This window comes from Heptranchias perlo, chromosome 37, assembly GCF_035084215.1.
Source record: "Heptranchias perlo isolate sHepPer1 chromosome 37, sHepPer1.hap1, whole genome shotgun sequence".
In the NCBI taxonomy this organism is placed as follows: Eukaryota; Metazoa; Chordata; class Chondrichthyes; order Hexanchiformes; family Hexanchidae; genus Heptranchias; species Heptranchias perlo.
Genome location: NC_090361.1, coordinates 11,479,195 through 11,500,347, shown reverse-complemented (window position 1 = coordinate 11,500,347; position 21,153 = coordinate 11,479,195). Strand labels below are relative to the sequence as shown.

The 21,153-nt window shown below is 45.1% G+C and overlaps 1 protein-coding gene across 1 annotated transcript in view; it reads right to left on the bottom strand.

Annotated features, from left to right (window-relative positions):
- Positions 1-20,927, bottom strand: part of LOC137304246 (adhesion G protein-coupled receptor E3-like) — a 60,894-nt gene extending 39,967 nt beyond the window's left edge. Inside the window, exons 1-4 of the mRNA XM_067972800.1 lie at positions 20,844-20,927; positions 15,708-15,800; positions 12,693-12,848; positions 1,022-1,168 (exon numbers count right to left, since the gene is read on the bottom strand). Coding sequence (XP_067828901.1) covers positions 1,022-1,168; positions 12,693-12,848; positions 15,708-15,800; positions 20,844-20,877 — 430 coding nt within the window. The 5' untranslated portion in view covers positions 20,878-20,927. The remainder of the gene's footprint in view (positions 1-1,021; positions 1,169-12,692; positions 12,849-15,707; positions 15,801-20,843) is intronic.
- Between the last annotated feature and the right edge of the window lie 226 nt (positions 20,928-21,153).

The following is a 21,153-nucleotide window of genomic DNA, read 5'->3' as shown; positions in this document are numbered from 1 at the left end:
CCCTTATTCTAAGATTATGCCCCCTAGTTCTAGTTTCACCCATCCTTGGGAACATCCTTACCGCATCCACCCGATCAAGCCCCTTCACAATCTTATATGTTTCAATAAGATCGCCTCTCATTCTTCTGAACTCCAATGAGTAGAGTCCCAATCTACTCAACCTCTCCTCATATGTCCTCCCCCTCGTCCCCGGGATTAACCGAGTGAACCTTCTTTGTACTGCCTCGAGAGCAAGTATGTCTTTTCTTAAGTATGGAGACCAAAACTGTATGCAGTATTCCAGGTGCGGTCTCACCAATACCTTATATAACTGCAGCAATACCTCCCTGTTTTTATATTCTATCCCCCTAGCAATAAAAGCCAACATTCCGTTGGCCTTCTTGATCACCTGCTGCACCTGCATACTAACTTTTTGATTTTCTTGCACTAGGACCCCCAGATCCCTTTGTACTGCAGTACTTTCCAGTTTCTCGCCATTAAGATAATAACTTGCTCTCTGATTTTTCCTGCCAAAATCATTCTGTATTAACACCTCCCCGCTAGCTTTTCCAATCACAATGGGTAGGGTTCAATATCCTTCACACTGAGGACACCCTCCATCATGTCATGTGGCACTACCGGCGTGCTAAGTGGACAGATTAAGAACAGATCCAGCAGCTCAAAACTCGGCACCCATGAGGCGCTGTGGACCATTGTATACCACCACAATCTGTAACCTCAGGGCCCAGCGGAGTCCGTACTCGTCCATCAGTATTCTCACTGACACAGGGGGTTCCGAAAGTCACTCTAGTGCCTCCAGTGGCTGAGGAAAATCCTTCGATACACTCACAGTCGAACCGGCCAGACTATTCTCACACGACATTGGGTCCACGGGTACGGGACAGACACAGATCAGCTGCAATGAATGTCAAACAAACAGGTACAGGCTCAAGAAGATCAGAAGAGACAGACAGAGAAAAAAGAATGAAGAACCTTAACACTGTCATCCTTGGCTTCATAACGAGGGATGAATAGTCTTTACCTCGGCACTGGGTCTTTGTTTGATTTTTAAAGTTACGTTCTCCGGTGGTTGAGACAAATCCTCCATTACAGGTGCAGGAGAAATCTCCAGGTCTGTTGGTACATGTTGCATTCGCACCGCATGGATCTGACTCACACTCATCGATATCTGGAATAAAAAACAATCTTATAATCTCCCTGAACACCTTCGTGCACTGATCATCTCTCAGTCCTGCTCTAGTTTCTGCCTGAAGTGGGGTTTCCTGTGACATTTGCCTCCCTGTGTCACGGCTCAATTTCTGGAGAAGTGAAACTGAGAGAACTTTGACCCCATTCAGCACCGTGCAGCAAACGTGCTGGGAGGAGATACCAACAACATGGACAGTAGGTCCTTTTTGGGCCAATGTTTCTCCCCTCCTGAAGGCGATGACTCCCATTAGGGGCCAGTCAACCTTCAATCTCTCACCCAAGTGTCCATTCTTCCTGGGTGAGACTGGACAGTGAGTGTCAGCAGATTGTGGGTGGAGGCATCACAGGTGAGTTTAAAACTAGATAGTTCACCAACGAACTCTGAATGTGAAGAAAATCCAATCGTTAAGTCTGTTCGAGGTGCCAGCAAATTTATAATTTACCATTTCTTCTATTAATGACTAATAAATTCACTCATCCCTTGGGTTCATCTGCCTTCTAATGACCTTCAATAACCTCCAACCTATGAAGTCCATTTTAGTTTTCTCTCAGGGTGAATGGTACTTCTCGACATTGGGCAACTGATCATAGAATTATTGAATCTTACAGTACAGAAGGAGACCATTCAGCCCATCATGCCTTTGCCAGCTCTTTGAAAGAGCTATCCACTTCGTTCCATTCCCTGCTCTTTCCCCATAGCCCTGCAAATTTTTCCTTTGATTGATAGGTCAATTTATATTATCAATCTTGCTGCGGTGTTCCCCGCTAATCTAATTAATCCTTTGTGAGTGCTCTGCACCCTGTGTCACTTTGAGTATTTTCTGAAAGACAGGTGAATGTTTTGGATGAAGCTTCTGCAGCCGAATAGTCTTTACCTCGGCACTGAGTCTTTGTTTTATCGTTAAAGATAAATTTCCCAGTGCTTGAGACAAATCCCCTGTCACAGACGCAGTTGAAAGACCCGAGTGTGTTGGTGCATCTTGCATTAGTGCCGCATGGGTTTGTCTTACACTTGTTGATTTCTGGAACGGAAAACACACTTAGAATCTGCCCTGAGCACCGCAGCCTACTGACCACCTCTCAGTCCAGCTCTGGCGTCTCTATCTCAGAGAACGTAACATCATCCAGCACCGCAGCAGTGGTGGGAGGAGATACCAACATGGAGAGCAGGATCCTCTTGATGCCAATTGTTTTCTCCTCTTCCTCCCTCAAAGGCATTTTCTGCCATTAGTGCTGATAATCCATCCAGTACCCGAGCCAAGTGTCAAATCGTTGTGTGTGAGCTTAGACAGTGAGTGTGAACAGGCTAGTTGGCTATGGGGACGTAGGAAGCAAGAGACCAATTCTGTCTTCACACAGGTACTTTCCAATAGGGATCGCTGGATAGTGCTAAACATGGCTGATTTGCCCCTCCCTGTCTTAGAGGTGTTGAGGCTAATCGCAGCATCCCTACTGCTACCCTGACTGAGATCAGCTAACTCAGCAGATAGGAACAGGAGGAGGCCATTTAGCCCCTCGAGCCTGTTCCACCATTCAATGAGATCATGGCTGATCTGTGACCTAACTCCATATACCTGCCTTAGCCCCATATCCCTTAATACCTTTGGTTAACAAAAATCTATCAATCTCAGGCCAGGAGTAAAACCTGGGACTTGACAGCAGTTTCATCGAGTGTAAGACAGTCCTACTATTGAGCATAATCTTTAACAGAAAGGCACATAACTTGTGCTGGTTCACACATTGTTCAGATGTCACCACTTGTCATGAAAGTCAATGCAGATGAAATACTTTCAGTTGGAAAGATTTAGCGGGACAGATAAAGGGTCTAAGGACCAGTTATATTATTAGCAGCAAATCTGTTCACTCTGAAATCTCCCTGAAAAAACGAGTATTTCTCAACATTAATTATTTGCACCATTTGGTGCCCGGAGTGTTTTCATTGCTTTATATTTCTCCTTACACCCCCTTGCTCTTCCCTTCCTCCGACAATCCATACCCTTGTGAAACTCTATCTAACACCACATCATTACAACTTCCCAATTTATCACATCTTCTTTCCAACTCCCATCAACCTCAGTATGTCCTGCACTATGGACCTTCATCTGGGTCGCTCAATAAGAAAACATATTTTTCCATGGAATTTAATTTAATTTAATTTTTTCTTCCCATTCCCTCGTCCTCTGGAAACTTTAGCCTTTCAAAATCATCTAAAGATTGGAAATGACTCGTGTAAATATTAACACATGACATTCCTCAGCCCAAGTCCATTATTTTAGTGGGTTAATGTCTACATTAAAATACCATGATGTGGAGATGCCGGTGATGGACTGGGGTTAACAATTGTAAACAATTTTACAACACCACATATCTCATCCATGATTCAGAGTTCCAATTCCTCATTTGCTTCCCTGATATTCTGATGATTATGTCCAGGTGACACACCTTGTTCTGTTTGTACTAAGTATGGCCTTTGATACATTTGATGGGCCCTTTCTGTGTCCATGTATTTATGGTGTGATTTCTAAGACACATTTCATTACCAGATTTCAATGCTGGAAGACTGTGTTATAAAAATAATCCTTTCCCTTGAGCTTTCACTGCTCATCATTCGGTCTTCTAATCTCTGAATTAACAACTTCAGTAACTCTTCCTTGATACTTCCATTGGTTCTTGACCATCAGTATGGACTTCACCAGGAGTCCCTTCAACTAATTTGGGTTTGAAGAATGTGATGAGGAACTCATGGGATAGTGGGAATAATGAGTATAATTCTTCTAGTTTACTATAGTTGGGTACAGCAGCATAATGGCAGTAGCCTAGAGGTTATGGTAATGAATTAGTAAGCCAGAGATCAAGAGTTCAAATCCCAATCATGACAAGTTGAAATCTGTTGGATTGTCATAAGGTCCCAACTGGTTCATTAATGCTCTTCAGGAAAGGGAACCTGTCACCACTATCTGGTGGATGTAAATTCAGTCCCGCACAATGTGGTTGACTCTTACTGCCCTCAGGGAGGTTAACTAGGGATGCAAACATCCAGAGAAAACAAAAATTAAAAGAAGAATTGTTGTACTTTAGAAAGTGGGCTTTCAGCACAACTAGTTGTTTCAATTAACAGCAACATTCATTATAGAGAATTCTTTGACTGTGGTTACAGACCATCTAGATGCTCATGGAGTGTTTTTATTTTCTGATGAGTGTCATGGAATCCTTCAATGACCACATGAATACCATCTCCCCAACAGCACGTGGACAATAACAAAGATTTAGATTGGTTCAGAACATCACAAGTTCCTGATCACAAAGCAGACCAAAACTACCTCACTCATTCTTAGAAGCATCACCATCTCATCATCATTGACTGACGCAAGTGCCATTGCTTCAAGGTAACTCAAGGACTCCCTATCTCCTGCAATGGGTGCGTAACCAGTACAGGAGCACCTAATTATCAACAAGCACATTCGTTCATTGTCTTGAGACAACATTTCATTCAGAACTGATCTCCAACTTGATGATCCATAATTTCTGCACAGATTACAAGCAAACTTAGGCCAGTCAAAACCTAATCACTTAATAGTCTTCTAATGAATTGTCAAATTACAATTCTCTTCATAACTCAATGGGTCAGCTGGCAAGGCACTTGGCTTGAAATTGAAAAGATTAGAACCCGCCTGAGTTCCAATGATCCTTCTATTCTCTAGAGGGCAGCAAAGTTAACATGGGTAAGGTGAGAAGTGAGCAAGGTCCATGCATGGCACTGGGCATGTTACCATGGCAACTAGCCAAATGGCAGCCCTAACTCAAAGCAAAGAAAGCAGAGCTGATCAGCCCTGCCTTTCTTCCCAACAGATTGTCGACAATCATAAATGGCGTCAGAATGTACCATCTTTGAATATTAAGAACCTTACTCTTCAAGAACACTCATTCATAACATTTGCTTAAGATATGTGAGGCCAGTGTTAGATGAATTGGCATGGTCAAATGGATGCAAAAGAGAGGTTAAAACAGAGCTGAAGAATTTGTCAATCAATTATTTTTAGTTACAAATTTATCATCTAACGAGCCAGGTCAGTACAAGAGAGATACTAAGTAATCTCGATATCGCCACTGTTGGTTTTATGGACACTGGAGCTGATGGAGCTCCCATTTCTTTTTCCATCAATTTTCTCCTTTCACTCTCTCCTCTTCTTCTCACTGAGCTGATTCTTCCCGGCTTTGGTTCCACAAGCTCCAGATTTTCTCCATTATCTCGTCCAAGTGGTCGTTCTTGATGTAGGTGCCTAGATTGGATATTTGGCTGTGGGTTGCCTCACTGCCAAGCCCAACCCTCTCCTCAGCTGATACTCACAGTTGCACATTCCCAGCAGGGCTCAGTGGATAATGATCGGGAACAGGAACCCTGGCTGGCTTTCCTTTTTCTAACCCCTGCTGTCTGAGATCAGAAAATCCAGCACTAACTGGCCTAACCAGCTTAGTCACTGGGAGGGCAACTTCCCATTCCTAAACCTGTTGATCCAACACTCTCGTTATCTCCAATGTAAACAACACTGGGAGTCACTGAGCCAACTTCACCTTCTTTATTAATTATATGAATCGAGCTGAATTGAGCTACGGCGATTTGAAAAATTCCAATATATCAACGGCAACAAGAAATGCCATGTGATTAGTCCACCTTGGACAGGGAGTCTGAAATACTGGATTGCCTATCTATAGGTTCCAATTGCTATCACTGGCCGACCTATGTCGTAGTTCTAAACTAGATACGGATCCAACTCAAGCAAGTCCGCCTACTTCTACCTCCGTAACATCGGCCGTCTCCGCCCCTGTCTCAGCTCATCTGCTGCTGAAACCCTCATCCATGCCTTTGTTACCTCTAGACTCGACAATTCCAATGCTCTCCTGGCCGGCCTCCCACCTTGCACCCCCCGTAAACTTGAGCTCATCCAAAGTTTGCTGCCCGTATCCTAACTCGCACCAAGTCCCATTCACCCATCACCCCTGTGCTCACTGACGACATTGGCTCCCGGTCCAGCAACATCTCGATTTAAAAATTCTCATCCTTGTTTTCAAATTCGTCCATGGCCTCGTCTCTCCCTATGTCTGTAACCTCCTCCAGCCCTATAACCCTCCGAGATCTCTGTGCTCCTCCAATTTTGGCCTCTTGCACTCCCCAATTTTAATTTTTCCACCATTTGCAGCCGTGCCTTCAGCTGCCTCAGCCCTCCCTAAACCTCTCCGCCTCTCTACCTCTTCCTCCTTTGAGACACTCCTTAAAACCTACTCCTTTGACCAAGCTTTTGGTCACCTGTCCTAATATCTCCTTCTGTGGCTCGGTGTCAAATTTTGTCTTGAGAAAGCTCCTGTGAAGCACCTTGGGATGTTTTACTACATTAAAGGTGCTATATAAATGCAAGTTGTTGTTGTTGTTCCACTGTTGCTGTATGTTTTGCCCATGAAGGGTAGTGCAGTGCTGATCCTCTACCTGTGACTTTGGATTCAGTGCCAGCGTGAAGAGCATTCTGCTGAGTTAAGTCCTGAGTTCCCCTGACATTATTCAGACAATTTGCCTCATCCTCAAACTCGTCAATGGTAACACTGGAATTCCCCTTTTTTTAATGTTGATGTGGGTTGACAGCAAGATCATACAATTAGTCTCACTTGAGGTTAGTTTTATGCTGTGATTGGTCTCTACTGCAAATGGAAGTGAGACCGTCCAAATTCATCCCCTTTGTGAACAAGTTCCAGGCATGTTGAGCAGAACTATTTAGACCAGGTATACCCAACAATACATAGCCTAACTCTCCCTCTCTCTCTCTTAGCATAGGGACATCACGTTTTGAAAGGGCTCAGTAATGTACTTATACACCCTGTATAACCATCTGTAAAGTTAGTTAGTCCCGTTGATGTGGCGAATCCTTTCTTGCAGAGACAGTAGAAACTCCCCACTGTATTATAACATATTGTATTTGGCCCACATACTGGTGGATTTTAGAAACATTCATTATTTTCTGAAATAAATATGAAATGTACATGTGAATATTGTATATTATCTACATCGTGTTGCAGCCCCCTTGATACTCGTTGTAGAGTCTCATCTCTGTGTAAACAATTTTACAACACCAAGTTATAGTCCAGCAATTTTATTTTAAATTCACAAGCTTTCGGAGATTTTCTCCTTCCTCAGGCAAATGTTTCAAGAGCTCCTTGAAGCCTACGCATTTATACATATTGAACAATACATGGTGTTTACAGACTGCCCCTGCAACTGCCCGTTGCCAAGGCAATCACCGTGTTCAGACAGAGAGGTGTTACCTGCAGAACCCCCGAATACACATTCAACAAAAAAACAAACAGGGAAAAAAAACAGAGAAAAAAAAACACAGAGAGAGGCAGAAACATCCGGAAGGCAGAGAGAGCCAGCAAATGACCCATTATATTAAAAACAGATAACATTTGTTCGCTGGTGGGGTAACGTGTAGCGTGACATGAACCCAAGATCCCGGTTGAGGCCGTCCTCATGGGTGCGGAACTTGGCTATCAATTTCTGCTCGACGATTTTGCGTTGTCGTGTGTCTCGAAGGCCGCCTTGGAGTACGCTTACCCGAAGGTCGGTGGATGAATGTCCATGACTGCTGAAGTGTTCCCCGACTGGGAGGGAACCCTCCTGTTTGGCGATTGTTGCGCACCCATGAGGACGGCCTCAACCGGGATCTTGGGTTCATGTCACGCTACACGTTACCCCACCAGCGAACAAATGTTATCTGTTTTTAATATAATGGGTCATTTGCTGGCTCTCTCTGCCTTCCGGATGTTTCTGCCTCTCTCTGTGTTTTTTTTTCTCTGTTTTTTTTCCCTGTTTGTTTTTTTGTTGAATGTGTATTCGGGGGTTCTGCAGGTAACACCTCTCTGTCTGAACACGGTGATTGCCTTGGCAACGGGCAGTTGCAGGGGCAGTCTGTAAACACCATGTATTGTTCAATATGTATAAATGCGTAGGCTTCAAGGAGCTCTTGAAACATTTGCCTGAGGAAGGAGAAAATCTCCGAAAGCTTGTGAATTTAAAATAAAATTGCTGGACCATAACTTGGTGTTGTAAAATTGTTTACAATTGTCAACCCCAGTCCATCACCGGCATCTCCACATCATCTCTGTGTGACAGCCTTCTTTGCAAATGCTGACAGCTCGTGATCCATCCAGTATATTTGAGAGCCTGTCAGTGGGCTGGATGTGGAATGGTCAATCCCAAGAGTAACAAGGAACGTATCAATTTGGGCCCCTGGAAATCTTTGAGTTTGAACCATTTGGGGGAGATTTTATAAATCAGATGCTTGATAATTCTACAATCGCCAAGTGTGATACAACAGTTCACCTCTCAGCTGGTAGAGGGACATTTTTTCTTACCAATGTCATCAACACTTTGTTGATGATCATATTCCCAAGTGGGTATTTGGTTGGGCGTGCCCAACGTGGCTCTCATCCTGATGGCCACCTTTGTGTGCGGCTGCATCAAGCTGTGCATCGACCCTCAGTATGCAAACACAAAGTGTCACTACGTGCTGAGGTTCTACCTGTCCCCGGTGTTGAGAAGGATGGGCCTGGCCACGCTGCCACGGAACGCTCCGTCCAGTTGGACCGTTCCACCCCACCTGTCCTTCGTGGAAAGGTTTGCGCAGGAAAACACCTTTGACCACAAGGCGATCAGCAAGTGGTCCGCACGTAACGTCCTCGAGACCCTGCGGGAAAAGGAGATGGTGGATCCTGTCGGTTGGTTCCCCGAGCAGACTGTCAATGTCATTTGGCAGAACGCCTCATCGCCAGAGCTCTCAAACAAGCACCAAGACCTAGCTTGGCTGGTGGTGAGAAGGGCCCTTCCCGTCAGATCCTTCATGCACTCCCGGGCTCTCAGCGCCACCGCGCGCTGTCCCAGAGGAGGCTGCGGTGGAGACGAGACCGTCACCCATCTCCTTATGGAATGTGCCTTTGCAAAGAAGGTCTGGAGAGAGATGCAGTGGTATCTGTCCAGGTTCGTCCCGAGCAGTTCCGTAACACAGGTTTCTGTGCTCTACGGGCTGTTCCCGGGGACGCACACTGAGACGGACATCGGCTGCTGCTGGAAGACCATCAACTCGGTGAAAGACGCCCTTTGGTCTGCCCGAAACTTGCTGGTCTTCCAGCACAAGGAGCTGTCCTCGACCGAGTGTTGCAGACTGGCACATTCCAAGGTCCAGGACTACGTGCTGAGGGACGCACTGAGGATGGGTGCGGCCGCCGCAAAGGCCCTGTGGGGAAAGGCAACCGTTTAGAGCCTTCCCGCCATTGTAAACCGAGGGGCTGCAATCAGGGAAAAACCCCCTTGGGCAGAATGTAAAATTCAAATTGCTGTAATGTACCTGTAATGAATCTGAAATGGACCAGAAATGAATCTGTAAGCAATCATCTGTGTTTGAGTATGATGCAATGAGACACCCTAGAGTGTCATGAACTGCAATGATGTCCAATGTGTTCATTGTACTGCACTTAACGTAACCTGCAAATTGTATAATCTGTATTGTGTAAGTTTGGAAAGTGATATGACAACTGTTTTGTATGTACTGCTGCAAATTTTATGAATAAAGTATATTTTTTGAAAAAAAAAAAAAAATTTGGTTGATGGCCACTCTCAGGAATGCTCCAAGATGTTGGATCTCAGACTGACTGGACATCCTGGCTTCCACAGGGGCCACATGTCGGAGCTGCTAAGTGGCCCTTCCACGTGGTGTAATGGAGGCTGGGATAATCCCACTGCTAACAGTGGTGGGGAGCAAGAGGCGAAAAGGGAACGACACTACACACCCAGCTCCAGCAAGATCCCACAGCTGAGCAGGCTATAATTGAAGGCCCTGAGACAAATGCAGCAGCAAGTTTTCCAAGAGTCACCAATGGAGAGAAGGCAACCTCAAATGCATCAGCATTTCATCCAGGCAGGGAACTTTACACTGAGGCGATAGAGTGTTAAAATATTAGTCCCCCAATAGACTGGTCAATGGAGTAGCAGGTGTATCTTAGACATGTGGAATAAATGGGTCAAGTGAGGCCATTCCTGGTCCAGATTCAGCATTATGTTCCTTGTTATAAATGAAGTGTGTAATACAAAGGACAATTTATGGTCAGGAGAACGATCCCAATCCTAAGTTCATGGGTACAAAATTGTGTCCATTTTTGACTGATCACACTGCTGTGAAGTGCATTTGGGTGTTTTCCCAGTTGCCGTTGATGGTTCCATCATCCTTTCTTCTGTTGTAACCCTGTGTAGTTTGATCAGCCAATGCGTGCGATAGCTTTGTCTGCTAGGGGAGGGGTCAAGGCCCATAGTACAAGGTCGAAAAATGTAAAAGAGAAGATGAGGTAAATCAAATAGTGATTAGTTGATACCAAATCTTGAAGATTATGGGAAGAAAGGAAGACTGAGTGAGGTAAAGACTTTTGAGGTTGTGGGAAATAAGTTAGAATTGTTAACAGTTTCTATTTTAACTCCATATAAACTAATGCTACAAACATCATAGAAGACCGACAGGACAATGAAAATAAGGATTCATGGGGGATATAGTTAATACCGAGGACTGAGACAAAATACAGGAAGACATTAATAAACTTGCAGAATAGGCGTGTAATTGGCAAATGAATTTCAATATAGATAAGTGTGAAATGGTACATTTTAGTAGGAAGAATAACGAGGTCATGTAATCCTTGGAAAATATGAGTCTATATGGGGTAGAGGAGCAGAGAGATCTCGGGCTACAGATACACAAATCACTAAAAGTGGCAACGCAGGTTAATAAGGCCATAAAAGAAGCAAACAAAACATTCGGGTTCATTTCTAGAGGGATAGAATTGAACAGCAGGGAAGTTATGTTAAACTTGTATAGAACCTTGGTTAGACCCACACCTGGATTACTGTGAACAGTTCTGGTCTCCATATTATATAAAGGATATAGAGGCACGGAGAAGGTGCAAAAAAGATTTACTAGGATGATATCAGAACTGAGAGGTTATACCTATCAGGAAAGATTGAACAGGCTGGGGCTCTTTTCTCTCGAAAAGAGAAGTCTGAGGGATGACCTGATAGAGGTCTTTAAGATTATGAAAGGGTTTGATAGGGTGGACGTGGAGGAGATGTTTCCACTTGCGGAGGAGACCAGAAATAGGGGCCATAAATATGAGATAGTCACGAATAAATCCAATAGGGAATTCAGGAGAAGCTGAGAGCACATATTGGGAATTTGAGTGTGGGGGTCAAAGGCTCCTTGGGATACAGTGTCCATTATAATTATTGGGAAGAGAATCCTGGGAACGACTGATCTCTCTCCCCATATCTGGTCCCGATGGACAACTCTCATGCCGGGAGTGTGCATTTGTAAAATTACCCCTCATAAGCATTGCGTGATTGCCACCTTCCCGAAATAGACATTTGGTTTTGTCCACTGACAATAATTAAGTGTGCAGCTGTGTAACTTCCTCAAACATACAGATGTTTCCTGTATTTAGTCGTGACGGTGCAAATTAAATTATGCTCCTCGCTGTGAAGTGACTGAACTTCCCTAATTTAGTGAGGAAGTAATATCTTGAATTTCCTCAAGAAAGACTGAGTTATCATGATGGTTATGGAGGAGACATATCTGGAAAGTGTGACACACTCTGTAGAGATTGGCAGGGGGAAGTGGGTCTCACTATTGGCATTATTCCGTCTCTAAACAAACTGAAAAGAAAGGACTTGCATTTATAGAGTGCCTTTCACAACCTCAAGTCGTCCCAAAGAGCTTTATAGCCAATGAAGTGCTGTTTTGTTGAAGTGTAGTCACTGCTGTCTCAATCCAGACTTGAGCAAAAAATCAACGCTGACACTCCAGTGCAGTACTGAGGGAGTGCTGCACTGTCGGAGGTGCCGTCTTTCAGATGAAGCATTAAACCAAGGCCCTGTCTGCCCTTTCAGGTGGATGTAAATATCCCATGGCACTATTTTGAGGAAGAGCAGGGGAGATCTCCCTGGTGTCCTGGCCAATATTTACCCCTCAACCAACATCACGAAAAGACAGATTATCTGGTCCTTTATCTCACTGCTGTTTGTAGGATCTTGCTGTGTGTAAATTGTCTGCCGCATTTCCTACATTACAACAATGACTGCACTTCAAAAGTACTTCATTGGCTGTAAAGTGCTTTGGGAGGTCCTGAGATTGTGAAAGGTGCTTTATAAATACAAGTTCTTTCTTTTAAATGGTCCAGACAATGTTCAGGAAATGGAGGTTGTAGCCCCACCCCCCCACCAGGGGCGACAAGGACCACAGACTGATCAAGGTTAACATGATTATGCCAAAGACCAGAAGTCAAACTTAGAACTTTAAAAAGGCTCAATTCAATGAGAAAATGGAAGAATTCGAACAAATAGATTGGAGGAGGATGCAGGACAAATGCATGTATCCTTTTCAACACGTACAGAAAAAGGCACAATATTAGAACAGATTCTTTACCTTGGCAGTGTGTCAGGGAGGTAAAGGTCATTTCTCCTGATCGGGTGACGAATCCTTTCTTACAGGTACAGTAGAAACTCCCGAGTGTATTGTGACATATTGTGTTCACACCGCATCGAGCTTCTGAAGCATCTTCATCATAACACTCATCGTCATCTGAGATGAAGAGAAAAAGGATTACAAGATTCCTTTTATCTTTTGGTAAATTAAGGGACACAGTGGGAACCAGTGAATATTTTTCCTTTGGGTGTTAGCGAAGGGATTAATGCTTCTGAACTGATATTGGTGTTGGGTTAGGACAGCAAGTTGAGAATTTTACGTGCTCCTTCCGAATTCTACCTCTGCTGGACGCACTAGGGGTCCCAGAAACATGTTCCACTAATGTGGTACATTCTGAATATTGCAGAATTCAAATTTTTAAAACATTTATTTATGGGCTATGGGCGTCGCGAGTAAGGCCGGCATTTATTCAATGGGTCAACTTTACTATTGGTTCACTAAAACAGTCACTCTGACCTACTTCATAGTGCCACCTCCCTGAGGCAATTCAACTCCTTAACAAAGGCAAACCTGCCTCTTGCTTCCCTAGAGACTCTCGCCCACACCGATTAACTCCTCACGGCCAGTCCTGGTTCCAGCTCCTACCTCACACTGTCGCTTCCCGTTAGGTTCGGAACTGTGTTGCGCACTGCAGGCAGGAGCTCCTGTGATCTCTCAAAATCTCTCACATGGAGAGGTCAAGGGTTCCCATCCACAGAGAGTCTAGCCTGGCCCCGTGGAGAAGCTACAGGAGAATGTAATTCTGTGCAAATCCGTAAGAGTGCTACAGGAAGTTAGCCTGGGGAGTTGCAGATCAGTCTCCGGTGGGTGTGAATCCACAGCACAAAACTGCCCACAATTTGACACAATTGGTGGCCTCACTGAAAGACCCCAGATGGAAATGATAGACCCTGAAACAGGGGGTCAAGGTGCAGTGTGGAGAGCTTCACTCTGCTTTTGACTGCACTGCATCTGATTTGGGAGTTGATGCTGACACTGAGTGCCCAGACATTTCCCTGTGCCTTACTCCCAGTTTTACTGTATTTCTATCTGAGACCGACATTGTTTTGCTCTTGATTAAGTTTTTATTTAGTCATCCTGATGCAGTATCAGGCCACCATGTGGGCAACAGACCACCATATGGGGAATAGATGAATATGATTAAATTCAACTTGATCAGACAAACCGAGAATTTAATGCTAGTTCCAGATTGCAAGAGGGCTAGATTTATAAAGGCGGCAGAGGAATGGAATCGGGTCAATTGGGCAAACCCACCAAGAGGGAAAGTTACCAACACAAGAGAAAAGGAATCCCTTCAAAACCAACCTGATGCAAAAGGAAACCTCAGAGTCAAAATCAAGGCACAAAGCCAACGTGACTAACTGGTCACGTTAAAGGAGAAATCAGACTTAAGCAACAATATATTTGCAGACTAAAAGGAAACAATTGGTTCATAAGGTCATTAAAAAAAAGCAAACGAAGCAATGGGGTTCATTTCTAGAGGGATAGAATTGAAAAGCAGAGAAGTTATGTTAAACTTGTATAGAACCTTGGATAGACCACACTTGGAGTACTGTGATCAGATCTAGTCTCCATATTTGAAGAAGAGTATAGAGGCACTGGAGAAGGTGCAATAAAGATTTACAAGGATGATACCAGGTCAGGAAAGGCTGAACAGGCTGCGGCCCCTTTCTCTGGAAAGGGGTGACCTGATAGAGGTATATAAGATTATGAAAGGGTTTGATAGGGCAGGTGTAGAGAAGATGTTTCCACTTATGAGGGAGACCAACACTAATGGCCATAAATAGAAGATAGTCAGTAATAAATCCAGTGGGGAATTCAGGAGAAACAACTTTACCCAGAGTGGTTAGAATGTGGAACTCGCTACCACAGGGAGTAGTTGAGGTGAATAGCATGGATGCATTTAAGGGAAAGCTGGATAAACACATGAGGGAGAAAGAAACAGAAGGATATGCTGATAGGGTCAGATAAGTATGGTGGGAGGAGGCTCAGGGGGAGCATAAAGACCGACATGGACCAGTTGGGCCGAATGGCCTGGTTCTGTGCTGTACAGTCTATGTACTTTCATGTAACTCTCAGGAGAACAGCGATGGGTATCAATCCCAGCTAAAGGCAATAAACATTGATATCAGAGTGGCCCATGAAGGATTCCTCAGGTCAGATTCCAGGTGAACACCCAGGATATGGCAGAGGTTTTAAATGGCTATTTTGAATCAGCCTTCACTCCAGTGGACTATGCTCAGTTACAATTAGTGTAACGTACAGTTGACTCTAAAGTTGTAACTGTCAAAGTGGATGCAGATATAATCATACAATTACAGAGAATCTACAGCATAGAAACAGGCCATTCAGCCCATCTGGTCAGTGCTGGTGTTTATACTGTACACAAGCCTCCTCCCGCTCTAATCTCATTTTGCCCCCATATCCCTCTATTCTCCTCTCCCTCATCTATGCAACAACCCTCCCCTTAAATGTATCAATAGTATTTGCTTCAACCACTCAATGTGGCAGTGAGTTCCACATTCTCACTTTGTTTGCGCTCTTTATGCCCTTATCAACTTGTGTTGCTACTTTTAGTGATTTATGTATCGGTAATCCCAGATCCCTTTGCTCCTCCACCTCATTTAGTTTCTTACCTTCCAAGGAATAAGTAGCCTCCTCATTCCTCTGACCAAAATGAACCACCTCACACTTCGCTATGTTGATTTCACTCTGCGAGCTTATTGATGTTGTCCTATATTTTGGTGCATTCCTCCACATTATTCGCTCTATCCACTCCCCCCCGCCCCCCCCCCCGCAATTTGGAAACATCTGTAAATTTTGACACCATACCTCCAGCTGGAAATGTTTCTCAAAGTGAGTTTATAAATCTTGCTGCCGTCTAGTGACCATTGTTAGAAATCGATGCGAGAGTGAGAAAGGAAGAGGAGAAGCCAGTTACACGTCATGACTCACCAATGCAGGTCTTATACTTTGCAAAATGGAATCCAGGTTGGCACCGATTGGTCTTCACTCTCCCTGGGCCCCATCCATTGCCAAAGTAGATCACTGGGAGGTAAAGAAAATGTTGATGTGTTTGGAAATATTATTTGCACCAAGTCCCGTTCACCCATCACCCCAGTGCTCGCTGACCTACATTGGCTCTCGGTCCACCAACGCCTCAGATTTAAAATTCTCATGCTCGTGTTGAAATCCCTCCATGGCCTTGCCCCTCCCTATTTCTCTAACCTCCTCCAGCCCTACAACCCTCTGAGGTCCCTGCATTCCTCCAACTCTAGCCTCTTGTGCATCCCCCACTTTCTTCATACCGCCATTGGTGGCCGTGCCTTCAGCCGTCTAAGCCGTAAGTTCTTGAATTCCCTCCCTAAACCTCGTCACGATGTGGAGATGCCGGTGATGGACTGGGGTTGACAATTGTAAACAATTTTACAACACCAAGTTATAGTCCAACAAATTTATTTTAAATTTCACAAGCTTTCGGAGGCTTCCTCCTTCCTCAGGTGAATGTTGTGGAAATGAAATCTTCGAATCCTACGCATTTATAAATCACAGAACAATGCCTGGTGATTACTGCCCGTTGCCAAGGCAATCACAGTAAGCAGACAGAGAGGTGTCACCTACAAGGCCACCGAATATACAAACCCCCCCCAAAAAAAGAGAGATAGATAGGCAGAGACATAGAGACATCCGGAAGGAAGACAGCAAATGACCCGTTATATTAAAAACAGATAACATTTGTTCGCTGGTGGGGTTACGTGTAGCGTGACATGAACCCAAGAGATAAGGGCCGAGGTTAGAGATAAGACATCCGCCTGAACAGGCCTTGCAACACTGTGAGAATCTGTAATACACATCAGCAAACTGTTTTGGCACCAGCAAGAACGATATAAAAATAGTCATCTCAATAAGTTCAAAGAGACAGACTAGAAGCAGAGCACAAGAAGGGTGGCAACAAAGAATTAACCCCTCAATCTCCTAAAGTAGAAGAATTGATCATTCTGAGTTTCGAGTTGTACGACTGACTAAGGTTGTAAGCATCTCTATCTGTAAAAGTGTTCTGTTTGAATGTCAATTAACTAATCATTTCAAAACATTTTCAGCCTTGGTTGAGCCTTACCTCTGGGCGTCCGAAAGCAGTAACCAGAGAGTTAAAAAAAAAGCCCTGCGCAACCGTTGTCTCCAAGTTGCCGATTAAGGGGTTAAAGTTCATGGGCTGGTGCAGCGCGATTTCACGGCATATGATTCTGGTGGAACTTATAAACCCCAAGTGTCAGTTTGTGCCATTTTGTGGACAGCTTTGTCGGAGATCTTGGAGGGTTGAAGGGTCGGAGGAGCTTAGATAGGGAGGGGCGAGGCCATGGAGGGATTTGAAAACACGGATGAGAATTTTAATATCAAGGCATGTCCGGACTGGGCACTAATGTAGGTCAGTGAGCACAGGGGTGATGGGTGAACGGGACTTGGTGTGAGTTAGGATACAGGTAGCAGAGTTTTGGATGAGCTCAAGCTTATCAATACATAAGAAAATGCAAATCATTGTCCGTGAAAGCACTGAAATTGTAGAGTGCGTATGTGAGGTGTTCTAAGAAGCCTCTGTTCACCCTCAGCCCACCCTCTTGGCAGTACGAGCAAATAACACCACCAGAGAAGCCTGAAACGTGAACTCTGTTTCTTTCTCCACAGATGCTGCTTCATTTGCTGAGCTTTTCCAGCATTTTCTGCTTTTATTCCACCTCCTACTGATTACCACCTACCACCCTCCCTCAGCTGATGAATCAGTCCTCCTCCATGTTGAGCAACACTTGGAGGAAGCACTGAGGGTGGCAAGGGCACAGAATGTACTCTGGGTGGGGGACTTCAATGTCCATCACCAAGAGTGGCTCGGTAGCACCACTACTGACCGAGCTGGCCAAGTCCTGAAGGACATAACTGCCAGACTGGGTCTGTGGCAGGTGGTGAGTGAACCAACATGAGGGAAAAACCTACTTGACCTCGTTCTCACCAATCTGCCTGAAGCAGATGCATTTGTCCATGACAGTATTGGTAGGAGTGACCACCGCACTGTCCTCGTGGAGGTGAAGTCCCGTCTTCGCACTGAGGGCACCATCCAACGTGTTGTGTGGCACTATCACCGTGCTAAATGGGACAGATTTAGAACGGATCTAGCAGCTCAAAACTGGGCATCCATGAGGCGCTGTGGGCCATCAGCAGCAGCAGAATTGTATTCCAGCAAAATCTGTAACCTCATGGCCCGGCATATTCCTCACTCTACCATTACCAACAAGCCAGGGGATCAACCTTCGTTCAATGAGGAGTGTAGAAGAGCATGCCAGGAGCAGCACCAGGCGTACCTAAAAATGAGGTGCCAACCTGGTGAAGCTACAACACAGGACTACATGCATGCTAAACAGTGGAATCAACATGCTATAGACAGAGCTAAGCGATCCCACAACCAACGGATCAGATCAAACCTCTGCAGTCCTGCCACATCCAGTCGTGAATGGTGGTAGACAATTAAACAACTAATAGGAGGAGGAGGCTCTGCAAACATCCCCATCCTCAATGATGGCAGAGACCAGCACGTGAGTGCAAAAGACAAGGCTGAAACGGTTGCAACCATCTTCAGCCAGAAGTGCCAAGTGGATGATCCATCTCGGCCTCCTCCCGATATCCCCACCATCACAGAAGCCAGTCTTCAGCCAATTCGATTCACTCCACGTGATATCAAGAAACGGCTGAGGTCACTGGATACAGCAAAGGCTATGGGCCCCGACAACATCCCGGCTGTAGTGCTGAAGACTTGTGCTCCAGAACTAGGTGTACCTCCAGCCAAATTGTTCCAGGACAGCTGCAACACTGGCATCTACCCAACAATGTGGAAAATTGCTCAGGAATGTCCTGTCCACAAAAAGCAGGACAAATCCAATCCGGCCACTTACTGTCCCATCAGTCTACTCTCAATCATCAGCAAAGTGATGGTAGGTGTCGTCAACAGTGCTATCAAGCAGCACTTATCAATAACCTGCTCACCGATGCTCAGTTTGGGTTCCGCCAGGACCATTTGGCTCCAGACCTCATTACAGCCTTGGTCCAAACATGGACAAAACAGTTAAATTCCAGAGGTGAGGTGAGAGTGACTGTCCTTGACATTAAGGCAGCATTTGACCGAGTGTGGCACCAAGGAGCCCTAGTAAAATTGAAGTCAATGGGAATCAGGGGGAAAACTCTCCAGTGGCTGGAGTCATACCTAGCACAAAGGAAGATGGTAGTGGATGTTGGAGGCCAATCATCTCAGCCCCAGGACATTGCTGCAGGAGTTCCTCAGGGCAGTGTCCTGGGCCCAACCATCTTCAACTGCTTCATCAATGATCTTCCCTCATCATAAGGTCAGAAATGGGGGTGCTCGCTGATGAGTGCACAGTGTTCAGTTCCATTTGCAACCCCTCAGATAATGAAGCAGTCCATGCCCGCATGCAACAAGACCTGGACAACATTCAGGATTGGGCTGATAAGTGGCAAGTAACATTTGCGCCAGAGAAGTGCCAGGCATTAACCATCTCCAACACGAGAGAGTCTAACCATCTCCCCTTGACATTCAACTGCATTACCATCACCAAATCCCCCACCATCAACATCGGGGGGTTCACCATTGACCAGAAACTTAACTGGACCAGCCACATAAACACTGTGCCTGCAAGAGCAGGTCAGACGCTGGGTATTCTGCGGCGAGTGACTCACCTCTTGACTCCGCAAAGCCTTTCCACCATCTACAAGGTACAGGTCAGGAGTGTGATGGATTACTCCCCACTTGCCTGGATGAGTGCAGCTCCAACAACACTCAAGAAGCTCGACACCATCTGCTTGTTTGGCACCACATCCACCACCCTAAATATTCACTCCCTGGCTGCAGTGTGTACCATCCACAGGATGCACTGCAGCAACTCGCCAAGGCTTCTTCGACAGCACCTCCCAAACCCGCGAACTCTACCACCTAGTAGGACAAGGGCAGCAGGCACATGGGAAACAACACCACCGGTATGTTCCCCTCCAAGTCACACACCATCCTGACTTGGAAGTATATCGGCCGTTCCTTCATCGTCGCTGGGTCAAAATCCTGGAACTCCCTTCCTAACAGCACTGTGAGAGAACCGTCACCACACGGACTGCAGCGGTTCAAGAAGGCGGCTCACCACCACCTTCTCAAGGGCAATTAGGGATGGGCAATAAATGCCGGCCTTGCTCGCAACACCCACGTCCTATGAACAAATTTTTAAAAAGGTACCAGGGACCATCAGGTATGAGACACACTCAGCAAATAGAGACTGATCACCAGACCTTGTGTGAATAGCAGGACATGAAGAGAAGGAATCGTTCATGTTCTAATGCCCATTTATTGCTGGATTTTCTTATCAGACTAAACCAGGCCATCAAGAAATACAAATGAGTAAAAGTGGAAGGATTGATGAACGCACACAAAGAAATCATCTGGATTTGAATATCACACTTATCCTTTAGTGAATTAACGGGTTTTATGTGCGCGCCTTTGATGGTTTATCTCTTCCACTCTTTATTGTAAAAGAAATTATTCCCATATTTACACTCCAGTAAATTCCTTCTTCACGTTGCCTTCTGCTGGGACTTCCTGCCCTCACGTCACTGTCTATGGTGATCGTGTCTGTGGTTTTAACCTGCGATGCTCTGTCAGTATCGCACCGTGCAGTTTTTGCCTGATAGTAACTTTGTGCGGCTCACAGGGAGGAATATCCAGCCAGTTACATGGAATGACATAGAATCTACTGCACAGAAACAGGCCATTCGGCCCAACTGGCCTATGCTGCTGTTTATGCTCCACACGAGCCTCCTCCCAACTTATCACACAGTTGCACCTAAAACACTGAATGCCGCCTTTTTCCTACGATTGAACAGGACTGAGTCACTCATCAGCACTGCTGGTTAGACATCCCTTCCCCATCGGAGGGATTAAATTTCACATTCAACACGATTTCTATCATTGCATGTCACAAAATGTAATATAAAATTGTAATATTTACTGCCTGGACTAGTCACCCCATCTGATCACCCCTTACTCACCCAGTATCAGGTACAGCGTTCTTGATTCCATCATTGTCCGAAGATGTGGTCTCTGCGGACCAGTGACTCAAGAGAGCACCTCTCACACACTGAGCGTGTCTGAGCACAACCTCAACATTTCTACACACTCTACGTCATCCACAGGAACTGGCCCTGTGCTGGAGGGAAGCTCCAGTTATACAAACATATTACTGAGAAGTAGCATAGTTTATTTATATATGGACACTAATAGCACATGTTATATATGGGCAGCAACAATTTACAGATATAGAGGGAAACAGTACATGTCTGGATGTAGACATCTATATAT